This window comes from Leptonychotes weddellii, chromosome 15 (genome assembly GCF_054177405.1).
Source record: "Leptonychotes weddellii isolate Sample4059 chromosome 15, ASM5417740v2, whole genome shotgun sequence".
Lineage (NCBI taxonomy): Eukaryota > Metazoa > Chordata > Mammalia > Carnivora > Phocidae > Leptonychotes > Leptonychotes weddellii.
In genome coordinates this window covers 31,580,621-31,601,561 of record NC_138383.1, presented here as the reverse complement: position 1 = coordinate 31,601,561, position 20,941 = coordinate 31,580,621, and the positions used below count along the sequence as shown (strand labels likewise).

The following is a 20,941-nucleotide window of genomic DNA, read 5'->3' as shown; positions in this document are numbered from 1 at the left end:
TCCTTAGCTCGGGTATCTTGTCTCACCTAGATCACTGCATGTACTTTTTAGTAACTCCAGTCCTATCTTATTCTAATTCAACCCTTCAAATGGTACGAGGGTAATGTTTTTAAGCATTATCTGATGGTGTATTTCCCCTGCTGACAATTTTTCCAGTGGCTTCCCATCCACTTACAGGAGTTCAAACCCTCACAATATTATACAAAACTCCTTATTGCCCTGAATCTCCCTATCTTCCCAGTTTCGTTTCCTACCATTCCTTCATATGCCCTATACACCATGCAGGCAAAACAATCTGCCCTCGCTCACAGAGCTGCTAAGTACAGAGCAGGGATCCAAACCCAGTTTGATTCTAGAGCCTTGGAGTAGCAGAGACACTGAAATTGCCCAACATGTTTACTTTCTCTGTGAGAGTAGAGAAATCTGGCTTAACTAAAAATGAAATGAGTGTTTAAAAAAAAAACAAACTCAGAAGTAAACAACTCCCACAGGCTTTTTATAATCTGAAGACCCTCTGAAGTTAAGAAATAAAGACCAACCGTTAACAGCTCTAGAAGAAACTATGAAGACTACTTGACTTGGCACTGTGCTACACAAACCATTCTTAACTATAATCCATGGATTCTGAAGGAACTTTTTTTTTAAAGATTTTATTTATTTATTTGAGAGAAAGAGAGAGAGGGAGAGAGAGCACAAGTGGGGGGAGGAGGGGCAGAGGGAGAGGGAGAAGCAGACTCCCAGCCAAGTGGGGAGCCTGATGCCCGATGTGGGGCTCGATCCTAGGACCCTGGGATCATGACCTGAGCCGAAGGCAGACCCTTAATGACTGAGCCACCCAGGCACCTGGATTCTGAAGGAATCTTAAAATTTAATGATTTCAGTAGATTCTGGAACTATCTTAGTAACTTGTTATCCCCTTAGGCTTTGTGTAAGTTGAGAGTTTGATGGGTTTTGTTTTAATTACTGAATGTAGTCACAGAAGAAAGAGGCTCTAGAACACAACATAATGACCTGACACGTGTCCTTTGAAAAACTAAAATATGCTATTCAGATGGTAGCTAATAAAATTTAACACACCAGCCGTGCAGCAAAGAATTTACTGTGTATGACAATCACGTCTTCCAGGTTAGTGAGCTTCATTGAACCAAAATAGAGCCTAGAGCCTCTGTAATACTGATAAACAAAAAAGGCAATATAATCTCATTGCTCATCAGAAGGATGTGAGATACAAATTCAAGTTTAACCCATGGGGGCAATGAGTCAACACAGATTTGCATGTTCTCCTAGAATAACTTTTAAACGTTGTTTTCAAACACGTTCTTATTTGAAACGGACAAGTTAGATCAGCTTTAGCTGAACCTCTTCTCCCTATTCTACCTCAGCTACCTTTTCCTGTAGTAGTCTCTGAGGGTACCTCCGTGGAATAATTTGAAACCCATACTTTTGCTTCCTGAAACTAGATTTTAAGGCAGGAAAAAAAATGCAACCAATCAAGTAAGAGAACAGTACACAATGGCTCGTTACAATCACAAATTTCTTTCAGTATATAAAACAACAAAAGTTGAGTAATGTACAATTCTGAGGCAGTGTCAATATGGTATTCCTGACAAGATAATAAATTCTGGATACTCCATGCTGACTCATTACTGTGCATCTCACTGCTACCTGCTCTCAGGACAGTCTCAGATTAAAAGGAAGAAATACCAAAATCTAACATGTGGGGCTATGAACAGATGCACTATATATGCATGTAACTTCAATCACTGGGAAATGACCAGGAATACTTTATCTAGGCCATTCTGCCTTGAGTCTGAGATAAAAATAACAAATTCTAACTGGATGATCTGAAGAGGTAAGTGGATGCATTACTTTTTAAAGTTTAAGTATAAAGAAAAAAGTATTAGTTACTACAGATTTTCTTTGTTCATTTCTAATAAGTTCAAAATTTTATTTATTTAAAGATTTTATTCAGGGGTGCCTGGGTGGCTCAGTCAGTTAAGTGTCTGCCTTCAGCTCATGTCATGATCCCAGGATCCTGGGATTAAGCTTTGGGCTCCCTGCTCAGTGGGGAGTCTGCTTCTCCCTCTCCCCGCCCCCCTGCTCTCTCACTATTGCTGTCAAATAAATAAAAATAAATTTTTAATAAATCTTTAATAAAGAGAGAGAGAGAGTGCACGCATAAGCAGGGGGAGCAGGAGAGGGAGAAGCAGGCTCCCTGCTGAGCAAGGAGCCCGATGTGGGGCTCGATCCCAGGACCCTGGAGATCATGACCTGAGCCAAAGGCAGCCGCTTAACTGGCTGAGCCACCCAGACGATCCAGTAAGTTCAAAAAGTTAAACAACACTGCTTTATTTTTCCTCACAACCATCCACAGATAAAAATAATTCAATAATATCAGATTCAAGATTTAAGGCAATGGTTTTCAAACTTTTTTTTTTAGGTAGAACTCTTTCTATAAGTGAGCTCTTTCTTGATGTAGAGGGTTGTTCCATATAAAAGCCCAGGTACCATGAAATACCCCACTGCTTTCTAACACCCTGCTGTAGTTTGATAAGCTCTAGACTGCTGTGCTGGTGGAGATGCACTTGATATCCCTGTGTGGTGGAACAGGCAGGTACGAATAGGGAGGAGAGGATGTGTCTCTAACCAAACACAAATTTTACAGTGGACTCTAACTCTTTTTCATATGAGAAACAGAATTAGGCAGTCAACAGTTCAAGGCAGGAGAAGCAAAAAAAGGAGGAAAAAAAAAGCTACGGAAACAGCTAACACACAGCTGAGTACTTATCACATTCCAAGCTCTTTCTGGGTCTTATCTTATTTACCTACCCAAACAAGATGAATTCAATAGGAAAAAAAACGACTTGCAGATCTAGTGGAAATTATTGCTAATTCTGAAAACATATTTCTGTAATCTTTTTTTTTAAAGATTTTATTTATTTATTTGAGAGAGAGAGCAGGAGAGGGGGGAGGGTCAGAGGGAGAAGCAGACTCCCCGCCGAGCAGGGAGCCCGATGCGGGACTCGATCCTGGGACTCCAGGATCATGACCTGAGCCGAAGGCAGTCGCTTAACCAACTGAGCCACCCAGGCGCCCATACTTCTGTAATCTTTCTAAGATATTAACTTATCAGGTTGTTTCCTGAGATTTGTGTGGGAATGACTTAATTAACACAGAAAAAAAAAAACTGAAGAGACTACAAAAAAAAAATCTATCGATACTGACAACTGGTTTCACTGCTTGATCACTTCAATAGTTTGGACTGTGCAACTGGCTCTGGAGAACAAAGGGAAGGAAAGGCACACACAGAAACAAATGGGAGAACTGGAATTCTCCCAGAGGAAAATGCGTATTTGGAAGCCGACTCTTTTCTTTGCACTCAGATAGCAGCAACTGATTATAAAGTCTTAACTGCATGAATAACCCAGGGAGGACCACAGCACAGCAGGCAGAACAGAAATGAGAAGGCAGACACTGAAAGAATGGGAATCACAGGTTCACATTCTACTTAAAGTGACTGGAAGTTCCAGGAAAGCAGGCAAACAAAGAACCAGAGATTATAAACAAACCAACCAAAACCACCCATAACCTATTCACTCCTGAAATCTCAGCTTTGGGGGAAGAATTGTCTCCCTGTGATTACACTGGGGACTGATAATAAAGTTTCTAAACGGCTGGCCTTAAAATATTTCAAGAAGTGGGCATAAGTCAGAGGCAGTTCCTTCCCACTGCAGTGTATTTCTAACATTGTTCAAAATAGCTGGCAACATGTCTCTGTTTTCCTGACAGAAGGCACTTACTGCTTGCTTGGCAAGAAAGCCAACTCAGAGACCTTAACTGCAGGGAAGCCAATCAAAATCCCTATTGCAACCACACAAGCACAAACCTGTGACTCAGGTATTCCCCAGAAGCAAAGCTTTTTAAAAGTCATTTCCCCCAAAAGCTTTTGGTCAAGATGTACACAATTAATTCTGGGAAGGAAAGAAGATGATGGGACCTAATGGTTAAAGTCAGCAAGTAGGAAGCCATAGTTACTTAAGTCCTTTGTGCACTTTCTTGAATGTAAAGTGGGAAAATATCTACCCCTACTTCTCAGCAATGTGGTTAAGCTATAGAAGATAACAAATGTGACATTTCACAAACACACACAAAAAAACCCAGCAATAAAAATGCAAGGTTGTAAAGATGATAAATATTGTACAGTATTAACAACATAGATTCTGGAGATGGCTCTGTCACTAGCAGGTTATATGACCTTAGGCAAGTTACTTGATATTTCCATTCTTCAGTTTCCTCATCTATAAAACAGAGATGTGGATGATGATGACAATAATGCCAAGCTCATAGAGTTTTGTGAGGATTAAATGAGGTCACGTGTGAAGGGCATAGAATGGTACCTAGCAAACAGTAAAGGCTGTATGTATAAGCTATTATTACTAACAGCATTTATGTCTAAAATGTCCTAAGCATAAAACTTTACATGCTTTATATGCCTTTAAAGGGAAGGGTACTGCCAATAGGTAGCTAAATATACACAGTGACAAGGCTGGACCTCTAATCTACTAACCATTCAATTATCTAAAGGCTGACAATATGAGCCAAAGAAGAGAAAAAAGGAAAAAAAAAAAAAAAAGGTGGGGGAGTATCCATGCCTGGCCAAGAAATTGTGCTGAAATTCGTTTTCCAAATAGAGGAAGAGTAATCTGTCCTAATGGGCAACCCTATGAAGTGTTGAAAACACCAACCCAACACATATGAAGGAGCGCACAACACCTGTTGCTTGCCTAGGTTATAGGACAGCAATGATTAGAAGATGCTGCACTCAGGGTTTTAGAACCTGTGAAACTCTGGGAAAGGGGATTCCACAAATCGAGGAGCGGTTTTCCCAAATGGAAGCACACTGGGGAGAGATGGCCCACAGGAAAAAGGAACACCACTATGCATCTACACTGAGATCCCAAACATACCAGGACACAGGAGAATGCCAAGTTATGAGTCTTCTGCGTCACTCTTTCTGAGCCAATAATTTCTGCTTATTTCAATAAATACATGGTGGTGTCATTTAGGGATCCCAGAACTTCCTTATTTTCTTCCTCAGACACTGCTGCACTTGCAGTATCCTTTCCAGGCCCATTCTGAAAGCCTCTGGTATGGCTGGAATGCAATCAATTATCCCTCCACTGTATCCCAGGCCTCTATAATGGACCATTCAAACCCATCATATCAGACAAATTCCCTGAATCATTGCAAAAATTTTGGGTGAGGAAAAGAGCTTGGTGGCTTCAGCCCTGGGATGGAATATAAAACCCAGCCAGTTTGTTTCCTTGCCGTAGTTATATAAGTGAGGGAACATAAAAGGAATGTTATTAACGCTCAGTAATATTAAGAGTATAATGTTGTAATGGAATGGTAATAACACCAATCTCAATTACATATTATCTTCATTGGAGACATTCACACTCTGACTAATCAGTGTTACCCCTCCTTTACTGGCAGTGGACATACACAGAAAAAAAAAAACCAGCAAGCAAGATTGCAAAGACTTGCCCAAGATCACACAATGACTGAGAAGTAGGCCTGAAGTAGAATCAGTGTCCTAATTTGCACAAAATATGTGCCCCTCTCTCTGTTCTAGGTGTGCTCAGAAAGCTCCTTCTCATTCCTTCCTGTCTCTGGCAAGAAAACCTCTTGCCACTGGGAGTGGGCTCCCAGTCCCTCCCCTTCACTGGGTATTCTGCGAGAAAGTGCTCGGCTCAGGGGCTCGGGGGCCATACATACCACACTGGACAGTGGGTCATGCAGCCAGAGGAGCTAAATAAGAACTCTAGACCATAAACAAAGCCTCCTTTTGTGGCACCAGCAAGTCATCCCTTTGATCTCAAGCATGGCTAAACCTCTTTCAAATGTCAACATCTTTTAAAAGGCACCCATCTGAACATCTTATAGTTTGCCACTAAGACAGGGACGGAAAAGTGAGGCAGGGCTGATTATTTGCATTCTGTTAAAGCTGCTTATTGTAACAGTCAGTAACTGATGCTTTGATTCTAGCTCAAATTAACTAGAATCAAGGGACTTACAAGGCTGTAGAAATTGCAGGAAGAACACAAACTAAAGTATGTTCTAGGTTTGAAATGCTAACTGAAACAAAAACTGCTAATCAATAGCTTCTTTCTGATTTTTTTCCTGGTGCCCCTACTTAGTTACAGAAAGGACCACAGTGTACCAGAAGAAATTGCAAATCTTGCTTCTACAAAGAATGAAGAGTGAAATTAAATACCCACCATTACCACAGTTTTCTTGATAATGTTGAGGCTAAAGAATGAAGACCTTGGGAAGAAGTGATCTGGCAAGTCTCTGACATAGTTGAGCCATTACTGACGTGGAAAATCCTGACTTTCAAAAGTTGGTTATTTTTGAACAGTATCTAAAAGGGTGATATTTATGGAGCTACTTTTTTTTTTTGCATTCTGAATAAGAAAGATGCAAGTCAGGAAACAATAGCATTTTAATTAAAGCTGGTGTGACTGACAAATACTGAGCAGCAATCTGCACACTGCAGTTGGGGAACACCCCCAGAGGGGGGAAAGAGCAGCACGCGAGTTACTGGGCTGGAAAGGAAGAGACTGAAGTGGAAGACTGAACAAATACAGTCTATCTAGTGAATGCTCGAGTAGTTTGCTTTCAAGCTTTCCTCTTTTAGTGCCATCTGCGTCACCTCCACTTTCCTTAAAGTCGTGTGGGAGAAAAAGGGCGGAATGAAATTTTGCGAAGAAAACAGCTCAAGAAATATGTCGACAGTAAATCCTGAAGGTAAAATTTTTAAGAGGACTCTTTCTCTGTCCCAGATCTGGTGTAACGAATGCCTAAATAGCTCTTGTATGGAGAGCAGAATCAAGTGCCCTTTTCAGTGACAGAGTATCAGTTAATGTAATATGCAAACTTGATTTGCAATTCTACAAGGATTCTCCTTGCCTTTCCTGCCTGGGATATAGATTTAAGAGAAACAATGAAGACGCTGTTTGGGAAATGCGGGAGAATCCAAGGAGTCATTGCTCACCTATTGTATCACATTCAATTCTAGACTAAAATGAAAGAAGACTGGGGATTATTTTAAATAGGTAGTTCAATGTAAATGGAAAGAGGGGGAAAAAAGAGATTCAATGGAAGTCTTAACCCCCCACTTTTAAGAGCCCTGCTGACATTAACTACTTATGTTATAACACAAGAATGGACATAAATTCTTAGAGGGCTCATCTTAGGTGAGAATTCAGAAGTGCTGAAAATTCAACAGTACTGAGAAACAAGAAATTCCCAAACTTGGTCTAAAAACCCTTGAAGAACTTCCATTCTTCTTCCCTGCTAAGAGAAATTTGGGGTAACAAATTATGGTGAACATCTAGCATCATCAGTTGCTACTGAAGTTCCCAAGGTGTTCACACTGACTCCCTTCCTTCTAAGGAGGCAGTGAGAGCCATTCAACCAACTACCTCACTGTGGGCTTATCTCAGTCAAAAGAAAGATCACACAGTCCAATACCGGGATACCAACCACCATTACATGATCCATTCTCACCCTCATCACAAATGATCTTTCTCATGTGGTCAAAACACAACAACAGGTAAATGCAGCAACTTACCCCACCAAGTTTTGAGTCCCATAAAGGCAGGGAACATGTTTTATTCATCCTTTTATTCATTCCTAGCACCCAACACAGTGTCACCACACACTTTACAATTGATAAAAACATGTGCTGAAATAAAATGTTACCATGTAAAATGTCCGAGTCATCTTCAACAAAATCGATGTCTCTCAAGTCCCATTCTGCGTAATTGTCAAACTCCTGTTTGGGGAAAAAAATTCCCACCCCAAACCCATCAGCTTTGAGTAATGCCTTCACAGTAGCCATGCTTTAGAAGCAAACAGAAAAGAAACAAACACTTGTTAAAAAGTACTGAATGGAGTAGTACATGGTCAGGAAACTACTATAACAAAGAAGAAGTCACAGGAAAAAGCTTGAGAGGCTTTCAGGCAGTAGAGACAGCAAAAATATGAGAAAGTTACGAGTCCAGGAATAAAGCCAAACCTAGTGTTCTAAAAATTAAAAGTAATCTGTTCATAAAATCTAAACTGAGAAATCTAACTCTGAATAGACCATCAAGTATTTAGATAAGAACATTGTCTACATTAATTCATTTACCTTTTTACTACCTTTTGAGGCTCTATTTATTTGATATTGCTTATATAGTTGAATGGGTAGATTTGTTCATATTCGACTCAATGAGTACAATTTGTAGGAGCAGTGTCTACAGGGTAGCTCCAAAGTATCAGCTGCCATGAACAAAATGATGACCTGTATGTGGCTGGCAAAATTATTGTATTTTGCTAAACTTTCAAATTATCTCCAGGGGCGTTGTCATTGTGGATCAGGTGATAAATCAAGAGACTTGTAATTACTTTCACATGGTTTTTAACTCCATGGATGAACAAGGAATATACAGTTTTTTGTTTTTGTTTTTGTTTAGGAATTTTTTTTTATTCTTATGTTAATCCCCATACATTACATCATTAGTTTTAGATGAAGTGTTCCATGATTCATTGTTTGTGCATAACACCCAGTGCTCCATGCAGAAGGGAGAAGTGCTCCCTCCTCAATACCCACCACCAGGCTAACCCATCCTCCCACCCCCCTCCCCTCTAGAACCCTCAGTTTGTTTTTCAGAGTCCATCGTCTCTCATGGTTCGTCTAACCCTCCGATTTCCCCCGCTTCAAGGGAATATACAGTTTTTATACACATTCATCATGCTTTATGTATTTGTGAATACACAACAGGGATCAGCAAACTACAGTCTATGGACAAATTTCATCCCACTGCTTATTTTGTAAATAAAGTTTTATTGGAGCACAGGCATGTTTGTTTGTTTTTACACATTATTTATGTTGCTTTTGCACAGTAATGGCAGTTTAGTTGTGACAGAGACTTTATGGTCTACAAAAAATATCTACTGTCTGGTCCTTAAAGGAAAGTTTGCCAACCCCTGATATTGTACAACTTTGAAATGCCCGAAGGGTGGAATGAGAACCAGACCACAGAAACCCCATATCTATTAAATGAGAGCCAACATCTTTGCAACTTAAGAAATAGGTTCTTGGTGTGTAAAACTACATTTCATATGTGAAAATGTCATGAATGAGAAAAGACACTCAAATGAAAAAATGTGGCTGCCTAAGGCCCTATAAATTACAGAGCCTCGAAAATCTGTTTTTAGTGGTATGGAACCTATAAGTAAGAGATATAAGCCTCATGTGAAACAAAAACAAGTTTCTCCTACCTCGATGAAATCTGCTCGAGCTGGCATGTATCCTGCCATGTCCCGAGAAAGCAAGGAGTCAAAAGTAGGTCGGGGAGGGTCATCTGTAGCTGGAAGAATTTAGGTTCTTAGTTAGTTAATAAAATATTGGCATGAAAAAGTAACAGAGAAATAGTCCTCATTTACACTCTGAAATATTTTTGTTTGGAAAAAAAAGTGTCTGAGAGAATAAATAAAATTCAAAACATTTTTATAAAGGGAAAAGTGAGAAAGATAAAATATTACGGAAACAGACTGAATTCTTAAAAAGGAAACTAAGACTTAGGAAATTCTCTAAATAAAATGGGGAGATTCCTTCGATTTGTGCTTTCTTAACGTAATAGAAAACCAAGGATCTTCTCTTTAATATTACAGAACATAAGTATTTGCCCTGTCTGCTTCAGTTTCCTTACCCCTTAGGACCAATATCAATTTACAAATCTCACCCAACTGAGCAAAAAAATCCCACAGGATTTGGAAGTTAGCTGGAATTGAGTCCCAGCTCTAATATCCTCTAGTCCCATGAAGCACAAATTATTTAACCTTTCTGAATTTGTTTCCTCACGTATAAAGCAAAAGCACTTGCTCTCCCTATCTCACTGGGTTGCTATGAGGAACAAATGATCTAATGGATTTGAAAATAAAATGCTACCACCCAAAGTGTTTTCCAAATAGGTATCATCAGGCTTTGAGTTAGTCGGCTATGAAACTGTTTCTACAGAGTCTGAGGAAAGGGGCGGGGAGGGGTGGTGGTGAAGAAGACATTCATATCTCATTATTTGTGCTTCTGGGAGTCATTCAGCAAAGATGTCCATTTATAACTCATCATGGTTTTGTTTTGTTAGAAGACCCATGAGTCCCTTAGCCACATGAGATAAAAAAAAAAAAAAAGCTCGCTATTACTACCATAACTAAGTGAACTAAAATAACAAGCTGCTTCTTGGACTCAACACTGGGATGATTAATTAAAATGAATCAAATACTGGACCCTCGTAAGTAACTAAAAACATCTAGAATCGTAAACCCTCCAAAGCAGCGAAGGTTGGTTCAATTTGGACATCTCATCCGCAGAAGCATTAAAGCTGGCGGGTATGTTCACAAGCCTCAGAGTGGGTGGGACTATACACTGTTTCTGGGCACCGGGATTTCCGGTGCAGGACTTCAACCCCTCTTTTCCCCATTACAGCCCTGACTCTCAGCAACTGCCAGGCCAACTCCTCCCATCTTCCATAAGCTCTTCAGCTGCCCAAACCACTGTTCATCTGCTACAGCAACAGGGCCGGAGGGTGAGCTCAGCACCTCTTGGCGACACGGGAGGCACTTACACTGAAATGGTATGGCTGTGTCAGCAGTTTTCGCCTCCTCCGCGTGCTTCAGGTTCAGCAGGGTAGATGCAAACAGAGGGTTATTGATGAAATGCTTCATATAGTGCTTCTCACACTCTTCCTTGGTCTTGGTGCACATCTGATTGGCTACATCCTGCCTAGAGGATCGTGAGAAGAGAAAGCTCTGACCATTTATACAGAGTGGTCAAAGCATGGTTTGTTCTTTCCATAGTTTAAGTCCCAGCTCAATAAATGTCTGGAATTTGACACCTCCAAACCAATATCATGGAGATATCAGCTGAACGATGAGAGAAACATAAGCCTAATACTGGTGTAATCTGATGTGCCAAATCAGATTCTATTCCAAGAGATAGAAATAAGATCCAAAAAGCGCTTTCCTTTCCACCAAAAGCAAGGAAGATCACTAGAAAATCTGTAAATTTCTGTGTGAGCTAGGCCTCAGGAAAAGAATTGCTATAATAAACCACTTCAGAACACTCAAAATGTACATAAGTACAGTTTCATATTTGCATCATGTTTTATAGTTTACAGAACACTTCACATCAACAAACATTTCTTTACTAGAGTGCCCATGATAGGCTAAGCACTAAGCTAGAAACATTCACAACATAACTGAAGTTAGCCCTAGTATTATCCATGTAGTGTTGAGTACTTACTAGCTCAGTTTCACAGATGAAAAAGAGGCCCAAAGAGATTAAGAAACTTGCTTGAGAAAATAAAACATGTAAGTGCACAAAGCCAGAATCTGTACTTCAGACCTGACTCCTAAGCCCAGATGGTGGAGGAGTAGAGATGGAAGCTCTCCAAGTTCCCTCTCGACCTCTCTCCTCTACAGTACTTAACCTGTCCATCTGCTAAGGTATCATGTGTACTCCACTCATCCCTACATACATTTTGATTTCCCTACTGGATTATAAGCTTCTTGAGGGCAGGATACATGTCATAATTTTTATCCCTACCACCCTCACCACCAAGTTTAGTGTCTTACTCACAGTTGACAGAGAAACAATAGTCTTTTTTTGTGCAGTCTTTACCAAGAGGGAAGGGGAACAGGGAGGATTAGTCCATTTTGGAACATCAGAAAGGCAAGCAAAAAAATGAAAAACTAGGCCCAAGATGATTAGCAAGCTCCTCACAAGTGATCACTTTTTTCTGTTTTCTTTGGTATTCCCCATAGTACACAATATTTTATGATGCTTACGAAATGCTGAATAAATACAAGCAAAATGTGAACTGAACTCAAGTTTCCTTCTGCAGGGCCCCGGACGCAATGGAGGTAGCACAGTATTTTCTATGGCTATTGGGATAGATTACTTACACTAGTAAGTCAGGACAGGGAGGATCTAGTTAGGAGTCCTTCACTAATAAGCTATGTGATCATGAGAAATGATCTTAACTCCCTAAGCTTCAGATTCTTCATGAACGAAATATAATTTAATAATGTGCCTACTATCTATTTTGCAAAAGGAAATCATCAGTGTGAAAGTATTCCCAAAAGGTAAATGTGAAAGTGGTAACATCATTATTAGGTGGCACTGCCTCCTAGGGCAACAGCAATGAATGCTGTTCAGTTCTGCCAAGCTTTGACTTATCTGCAAGCTAAAAACAGGGAATGCGAGTAACAGGTCTCCCAAACTCGAGCCTTAAGTAAGCTATGGCCATCTACCTAAAGTCTGACTCACTTAAATAATAAGGGTATCTACAGTCAAGAAAAATTCCTAAAATCAGAAGGGAGCAATAACTAATAAGTCTAAACTTCCCCAGTATTCAGAAAGAAATAACCAACCTTCCCCGTCTTGATATATCCAAAGTGGCCTTTTAGAGCTGCCCAGTCATGGACAACTAAACATACCGTATCTCTGTGAGGCAATTCAGCCACTGAAAATAATATGCAGAATGGAAGAGGACATATCTCTAAGTCATGGGTCAAGAGAAAAGTAACACATAGCCCCAAACTCCTCTTTCTGAGGCTCCTCCCTTTACCCTTCAACAGCACCTTCCTCTCTGAGCCCACTAGGGCAGGACAACCCTTAACACCAAGCTCTTACCAATTTCCAAAGCCACAGTCCATCACAGCTTCTAAAAGGGCCATTTCTTCTTGAGCAGTCCAGCTGGGGTCAAGAACAGGAAAATCTGAGGTCTAAGGGGGAAAAAATTTTGCCTAAGAACAGATGTAGAAATGGAACCCAGCAACCTGAAATGTAATGCTAATTCATACTTAAATGACTGTCATTCTCATGGTTTTGAGAGGTACCTAAAGTATATTCTTATTAGTTGTCCATCTCTCCCACCTCTATTTCCACCATTAACTACAAGAGTCTCCAACAAACATTATCACTCAGAAGTGCCATGTAACTCATGTAGACATATATATTTTGGAAGATTTTATTTAATTAGTTAGAGAGAGAAAGAGTGAGCAAGCAGAGGGAATGGCAGAGGGAGAGGGAGAGAGAGAATCTCAAGCAGACTCCACGCCAAGTGTGGAGCCCAACACGGGGCTTGATCCCATGATCCTGAGATCATGACCCGAGCCGAAATGAAGAGTTGGACTCTTAATTCACTGAGCCACCCAGGCACTCCAAAGTATTTTTTAAATTTAGCACAAAGGTAGAGATAAATATTATAGTATGTTCCCACTTAGCTAAGAAAGAAGGCAATACAAATATGTGTATATTTATGTTTTTTTAAACAGAAGAATAAACGATGTATTTTAAAAAATGGTTACTTATGGGGAAGGGAGGGACAGAAGCTAAACCTCTCTGAATATTCCTTGTTTGGTACATCTAACTTTGAAATATAAATATTCTACATTAACTACTAAATTTAAAATCCTAAGAGTCAAAAGCAAAATGTAACAAATAAACCTATGAATTAATTTTAAGGCATAATCACAGAAAGAAAATATCCCACATGACTTTAAAACACAGTGATTTGATTATAAATCTCTAGTAGAATACATCTCAGAAGAAAAACGAATTGCTGGGGCACCTGGGTGGCTCAGTCATTAAGCATCTGCCTTTGGCTCAGGTCATGATCCCAGGGTCCTGGGATCGAGCCTCGCATGGGGCTCCCTGCTCAGCGGGAAGCCTGCTTCTCCCTCTCTCATTCCCCCTGTTTGTATTCCCTCTCTCGCTGTCTCTCTCTCTCTGTCAAATAAATAAAAATCTTTAAAAAAAAAAAAAGAAAAACAAACTGCCAAAAAAAAAAAAAACTTAACACTGTTTTCAGGAGTGCTGGTATAGTTATTCTGAGGTTATTATGTGCAGATGTGTTATGGGGTAAAGCAAGTAAGAAACTGCGGTGGTGTCATTGGGCAGTGGGATTTCTGGCTTGGGGTTTAGAAAGATATAGATATAAGATCTATGCTTATATAAAAACCTTATAGTCTTATATTTGAATTGAAAGTTTTAGTATGAACTTACAATGTACTTTGTCTCAAAAGAATAATTTCCTAACACTGTTCAGTGAAAAAGTCTAGAAATGACAACCAACCCAGTAGCAATGAACACTTCTAATGCTCAGTATGCAGTCACTAAATAACTATTTCCCACTAAGGAAACAGGGCTCTTTGAAGAAAGACCTGAATCTAGGTTCGAGTAAAAAAATGTACCAGATGAGACTAGAACATTTTGTCATAATGGAAACCAAAGAGGTTCTCAAAGCCAGTGAGGGTCATGTCAAAAGGATTCAGAGGCCAACTTGTAGAGGCTCCCACTAACCAAAGATGGAGCATTTTGAGCATTAACAAGGATAATAACTGCAAAGGACTGAAATACATAAAAATCTTCTAAATATTTAGAGGATGCCAGGGAACCAACTCATATTTTCAAGATTAGTAAATAAAGGGAAATAATCAGGTATTTTATCCTGCCTTTCCTGTATAAACTTTACCTCAGGGTGACCACAGAGATAAGACATTTCTTTTTATAGAATTATATTTATTTTTTTAAAGATTTTATTTATTTATTTGACAGAGATATAGTGAAAAAGGAAACACAAGCAGGAGGAGTGGGAGGGGGAGAAGCAGGCTTCCCGCAGAGCAGGGAGCCCGATGCAGGGCCCGATCCCAGGACCCTGTGATCATGACCCGAATTGAAGGCAGAAACTTAACGACTGAGCCACCCAGGTGCTCTAGAATTATTTTAACTCATAAATCAAAATGAGTTCTGGGGGGCACTTGGGTGGCTCAGTCGCTTAAGCGTCTGACTCTGGATTTGACTCATGATCTCAGAGTTGTGGGATCGAGCCCCATGTCGGGCTCTGCGCTGAGCATGGAGCCTGCTTAAGATTCTCTCTCTCCCTCTCCATCTCCCTCTGCCCCTCTCCCCTCCCTGCTCCCTTATCATGCATGTACTTTCTCTTAAAAAAAAAGAGTGCTAGTGCTAAGGTTAAAAGATAACTATTTTGCAATCCCTGATGAACAGATCTACACAATGATCATAAATGAATCTGGTACAGCTGCTATATGTCACTACCAATTTATAGAAAACACAGAAGACCGAAGAACATGTTAACAGCAAAATTCACACTCTACTAATATATGTAAGACAGAGAACTCATGTTTTTTAAAAATCAAATAAACTATAAGAAACAAGAGAAAGAGTGAGGGAAGGGGGACAGGGAGAGTGGAACACCCACAGAACAGAATACATGTAAGAAGCAACCAACTGGAACGTATGGACCTTATTTGTATCCCAATTAAAACAAACTGTAAAAGTAAAAAAAAAATTATGATACCACTACACTCATGAAACCCACTAGCACAGCTAAAATGAAGAAACCAACAATATCAAAAGTTTGCAAGCACGTGGAACAATTGGAACTCTCATTCATTGCTGGCATAGGTGTAAAATACTACAGCCACTTAGGACACTTGACAGTTTCTTAAAAGTTAAATATGAATAATCACTTATTCTATGGCCTCGCAATTCCACTCCTAAGTATTTATCCAAGGACAAAAAACGTGTGTCCACAGAAAGCCTTATACAGGAAAAGTTCATAACAGCTTGATTCATAATAGCATAAAACTAGGCAAAGCCCAGGTGTCCATCAACAGAATGAATAATGTCATATTCATACCACAGAATATTACTCAATAACAAAAAGGAATGAACTACTATACATAACATGAATACATCTCAAAAACATGCTGAAAGAAACCAGAAACAAGAGTACATGCAGTATGAATCCATTTATATGCAGTTCTAGAATATGCAAAACTGATCTATGGTGATAAAAATCAGAACAGGAATTATTTTCAGGGGTAGAGAAGGGAGCAGAGATATTTTTAAAAAGCTTTTATGACATGACTGGGGAATAAAGAAGAGTGACTTGAATTAAATTTTAGAGAGATCTAGTAAAACATTTATAGATGAAATAAGACGTCTGGGGGATTTGCTTCAAAATAATCTGGAGAAGTGGGGGTTTAGATGAAACAAGATAAGCTAGGAGTTGATAATTTTAAGAGCTAGTAACAAGTATATGGGACTTCATTACACTATACGTGATAGTTGGGTTACAATGGTAGCCCACATTAACTTCTAGAATTCACATCCTGTGCAGTCCTGTCCCGTTTAATATGGGCTGGACCTGTGACTTGCTTAAGGCCTGGCAGCTTCCGTTTTTGTGGTTTTGGGAGCCCTGAACCACCACCATGTAAGAAACCTAGCCTCCTTGCTGGAAAGACCATGTGGAGAGGCCGTGCCGGGGGGGCGGCTAAGGCTCCCTGGAGAAGAACCAGACAGTTAAAATGTTCCTGCTGGGGGCACCTGGATGGCTCAGTGAGTTAAGTGGCCAACTCTTGGTTTCGGCTCAGGTCATGATCTCAGGGTTGTGAGATCAAGCCCCGCATTGGGCTCTGCGCTCAGCGCGGAGTCTGCTTCAGATACTCTTTCCCTCTGCCTCCAGCTTGTAGGCTTTCTCTCTCAAATAAATAAAACCATTAAAAAAAAAATGTTCCAGGTGTCTCCCAACCAATTCAAGCCATTCTGAGGTGCCAGAGGTGTGAAAAAAGCCCTGTGGACTTCTAACCTCCGCACATCATGTGGGCATGAAAGCCACCCTCACCGTGCCCAATCTGAATTCCTGACCTGTAGAACTATGGGAGACAATAAAATAGTTGGTATTTTAAGCCACAATGTTTTGAAGTAGCTATCAGGCAGCAACAAATAACGAAAACACCATTCTATTTTAGGGTAAAAATAAAATTTTGTTTTTTCGAAATTTTCTATAAGTTATTTTAAAAAGGTGACAGGAGAGGTCTCCAGATTACACAGGCATTTAGATTGTTATACCGGGGCACCTGGGTGGCTCAGTCATTAAGTGTCTGCTTTCGGCTCAGGTCATGATCCCAGGGTCCTGGGATCAAGCCCCGCATCGGGCCCCTGCTCTGCGGGGAGCCTGCTTCTCCCTCTCCCACTCCCCCTGCTTGTGTTCCCTCTCTCACTGTGTCTCTGTCAAATAAATAAATAAAATCTTTAAAAAAAAATTGTTATACCTTTTGTTGATGACCAAAAAAAAAAAAAATCTGTGATTTATGAAATTACACTGCTAATATGCAACACATTTTTACCTGAGTACATACTATGAATAGGCCCAGCACATGAGGTACCATGAGATCCAAAAGAGAAGTCTATGTCATATATTGTCTGTCTATATTCATAATAATCTGGCAAATAGCACAAATACATATAAATATGAAAACTCATAGTTGAAGAGCTTATGTTATTTCTAAAACTACTTTAGGAAATTAATTAGTCCTCACCAACTTTACTGTGAGATAAACAAGAAAGACTTTCTACACCAAAAAATAAATGGGCATAAGGGAGTTTTTCTTAAAGTTGAATCAGTGTTATTCAATTCCTGGACCCAATCTCAGCCTTACTAACCAGAACCTTTTTTTTTTTTTTTTTAAGATTTTATTTATTTGTTTGACAGAGAGAGACACAGCGAGAGAGGGAACACAAGCAGGAGGAATGGGAGAGGGAGAAGCAGGCCTCCTGCAGAGCAGGGAGCCCGATGTGGGGCTCGATCCCAGGACCCTGGGATCATGACCTGAGCCGAAGGCAGACGCTTAACGACTGAGCCACCCAGGCGTCCCTAACCAGAATCTTTAAGAGTAGGGCCTAGGAATCTACAATTTTAAGAAGCTCCCAGGTAATTCTTAAGCACTAAAGTTTTAAAATCACTGGGTGTGGCAGAAAGAGGTGCCTTGACTTGTTCAAGGTTCTAAGAATTATAAGACAAAAATAGGCATAGAGCTCAGAAATCCTGATTAATGCACCACCCACCACAGCATGAGTAACTTCCAAAAATATAGCGCTGTGAGATGACAAAAGTACGAAAACCCATTTAAAGTTTTCTGTGGCTTCATATGCAAAAAAAAAAAAAAAATCAAGTTTCTAGTGGCTTCATGTCTAGAAAGCCAAAATTTGGTCATCATTCCTACAGAAGGAAAGATTCTTCTTTTCCTTATCTGGGGAATAGATAAGATTGGCAGGAAAAAAGAGTATTAGTAACCCCCAAAAACTCTCCAAAGTAAAGGACAAAATTCCGAAATGTGTTTGTATGGGTGTTGAATATGTGAGAAAAGGATGATGTAATCAGAAGACTTAATTGGCCTTGGAGTGAAACTTAGTGCCTTCAGCATTATGCGGAAGGCATGGTGCCCAGAACAGATAGTACACAGCTCAGTTTTCCTACAGTGGATAACCATCAATCTACCCAGCCTATATTGAATTATCCCATAAGGAACTGTGGAAACAATTCAAAGGAAAAAATTTGTGTTCTGGTTCCAGGCATGTTTGTGTGAATTTGGGAAGAATAAACCAGTTTTCTGAAGATCTGCTATGTTGGTGAAATGAACTCAAAGTCATGGATACTTTGACCACATTTCCCCAACCCTTCATTCATTTTGCAGTTGACAAGAGAAAAAAAAGTTATTCATATGAAAAGACGTTTCATATCATATCTTATCAGAGAAATGTCAATTAAAACAAGAGATGCCACTATACGCCTATCAGAATGGCCAAGATGCAGAACACTGATGTCAGTGCTGGTGGGAATGCAAAATGGTATAGCCACTTTGGAAGACAAGTTTGGCAGTTTCTTACAGAACTAAACAACCTTATCACGTGATCAGCAATTGCACTCCTTAGTATTTACCCAAAGGAGCTGAAAACTTATGTCCACAGAAACACCTGCACATGGATGTTTATAACTTGGAAGCAAGCAAGATGTCTTTCAGTAGGTGGATGGATAAACTGTGGTATGTCCAAACAATGGAATATTATTTACTGCTAAAAGAAATGACCAATCAAAAGCCATGAAAAGACATGGAGAAAACTTAAATAAATATTACCAAGTGAAAGCAGCAAATCTGAAAAGATTACATACTGCATGACTCCAATTATATGACATTCTGGGAAAAGCAAAACTATGGAGACTGTAAAAAGATCAGTGGTTGCCAGAGGTTGGGGGTCGGGGGCAGGAGGGGAGATGGATGAACAGGCAAGGCACAGAGGATTTTTAGGGCCATGAAACTACTCTGTAAGATACTATAATGGTGGATACATGACATTATATATTTGTATAAACCTACAGAATGTGTAACACCAAGAATCAATTCTGATGTAAATGTGAACTCTGGATGATAATGAGGTGTCAATGTAGGTTCATCAGTTATAGTATAAATGTACCACTTTCATGGGGGATGTTGTTAATGGGAGAGACTATGCATGTGTTCGGGCAGAAGATATATGGGAAATCTCTGTACTTGCTATTCAATTTCGCTGCAAACCTATAATTGCTCTATAAAATAAAGTCTAGGGGCACGTGGGTGGCTCAGTCGTTAAGCGTCTGCCTTCAGCTCAGGTCATGATCCCAGGGTCCTGGGATCAAGCCCCACATCGGGCTCCCTGCTCGGTGGGAAGCCTGCTTCTCCCTCTCCCACTCCCCCTGCTTGTGTTCCCTCTCTCGCTGTGTCTCTGTCAAATAAATAAATAAAATCTTTAAAAAAAATAAAGTCTAATATAAAAATATCTTATTCCAAATCTTATAACTAGTGGAGAAACTTTAAGACTGAAGGTGTTTAGACAGAAGTTGGGGAAGGCTAGTCAGTTGGCTGCCAAGAACTCTTAGTAAGGAGCATTTTCTTTAATTATGGACCAGGATCTGACTCTCAGCATTATAGGCCCAGAAACTCATCTTAAACAGGACCCCACAAACAATCAGACTCAGAAATGCTAATTCACCCTTCTAAACTTTTTTTTTTTAAAGTTTTTTTTATTTATTTTTCAACAGAGAGATAGCGAGAGAGGTAACACAAGAAGGGGGAGCGGGAGAGGGAGAAGCAGGCTTCCCAGCGAGCAGGGAGCCCGATGCGGAGCTCGATCCCAGGACCCTGGGATCATGACCTGAGCTGAAGGCAGACGCTCAACGACTGAGCCACCCAGGCTCCCCCTTTCTAAACTTTTTAAAGAGACTGAGGTAGATACATTATGGCACTGTGGTAGGCAGAATTCCAAAGATGCACCCCCTCTGCCCCCAAGACTCCTGTCCCCTGATTATTCAATCAAACAGTAACTAGATATTGCTGTGAGGGGACTCTGCTGATGGGATTAAGGCACTAATCAGCTGACCTTAAAATAGGGAGAGCAGCGTAGATAATTTGGGTGGGTCTAACGTAATCACACAAGCCTTTAAAAGTAGAAGAGGGAGGTAAGAGGGGGGCATTTGACTGGCTTAGTCAGAAGAACATGTGACTCTTGATCTCAGGGTCATGAGTTTGAGCCCCATGTTGGGTGTAGAGATTACTTAAATAAAATTTCCTTTAGTTTATTTTTTTAAAGATTATTTATTTATTTGACACAAAGAGAGAAAGCACAAGTAGGCAGAGGGAGAGGGAGAAGCAGACTCCCCGCTGAGAAGAGAGCCCCAATATGGGGCTGGATCCCAGGACCCTGGGATCATGATCTGCGAAGGCAGACACTTAGACGACTGAGCCACCCAGGAGCTCCAATAAAATCTCCTTTAAAGAAGAAGAAGGGGGGGAAAACCCAAAAGACTCCACCCCAAAACTGCTAGAACTCATACAGGAATTCAGTAAAGTAGCAGGATATAAAATCAATGCACAGAAGTCAGTGGCATTCCTATACACCAACAACAAGACAGAAGAAAGAGAAATTAAGGAGTCGATCCCATTTACAATTGCACCCAAAACCATAAGATACCTAGGAATAAATCTAACC

The 20,941-nt window shown here is 40.2% G+C and overlaps 1 protein-coding gene across 8 annotated transcripts in view; it reads right to left on the bottom strand.

Annotated features, from left to right (window-relative positions):
- TADA2A (transcriptional adaptor 2A) overlaps positions 1-20,941 on the bottom strand; it is a 50,732-nt gene that overhangs the window by 17,247 nt on the left and 12,544 nt on the right. For 7 of the 8 annotated variants that reach the window (XM_081805328.1, XM_081805335.1, XM_081805332.1 and 4 more), the window contains 4 exons: positions 12,743-12,834; positions 10,674-10,831; positions 9,331-9,419; positions 7,768-7,840 (listed from right to left, as the gene is read on the bottom strand). In XM_081805328.1, coding sequence (XP_081661454.1) covers positions 7,768-7,840; positions 9,331-9,419; positions 10,674-10,831; positions 12,743-12,834 — 412 coding nt within the window. The remainder of the gene's footprint in view (positions 1-7,767; positions 7,841-9,330; positions 9,420-10,673; positions 10,832-12,742; positions 12,835-20,941) is intronic. The other variant, XM_081805331.1, reaches the window with a different exon arrangement.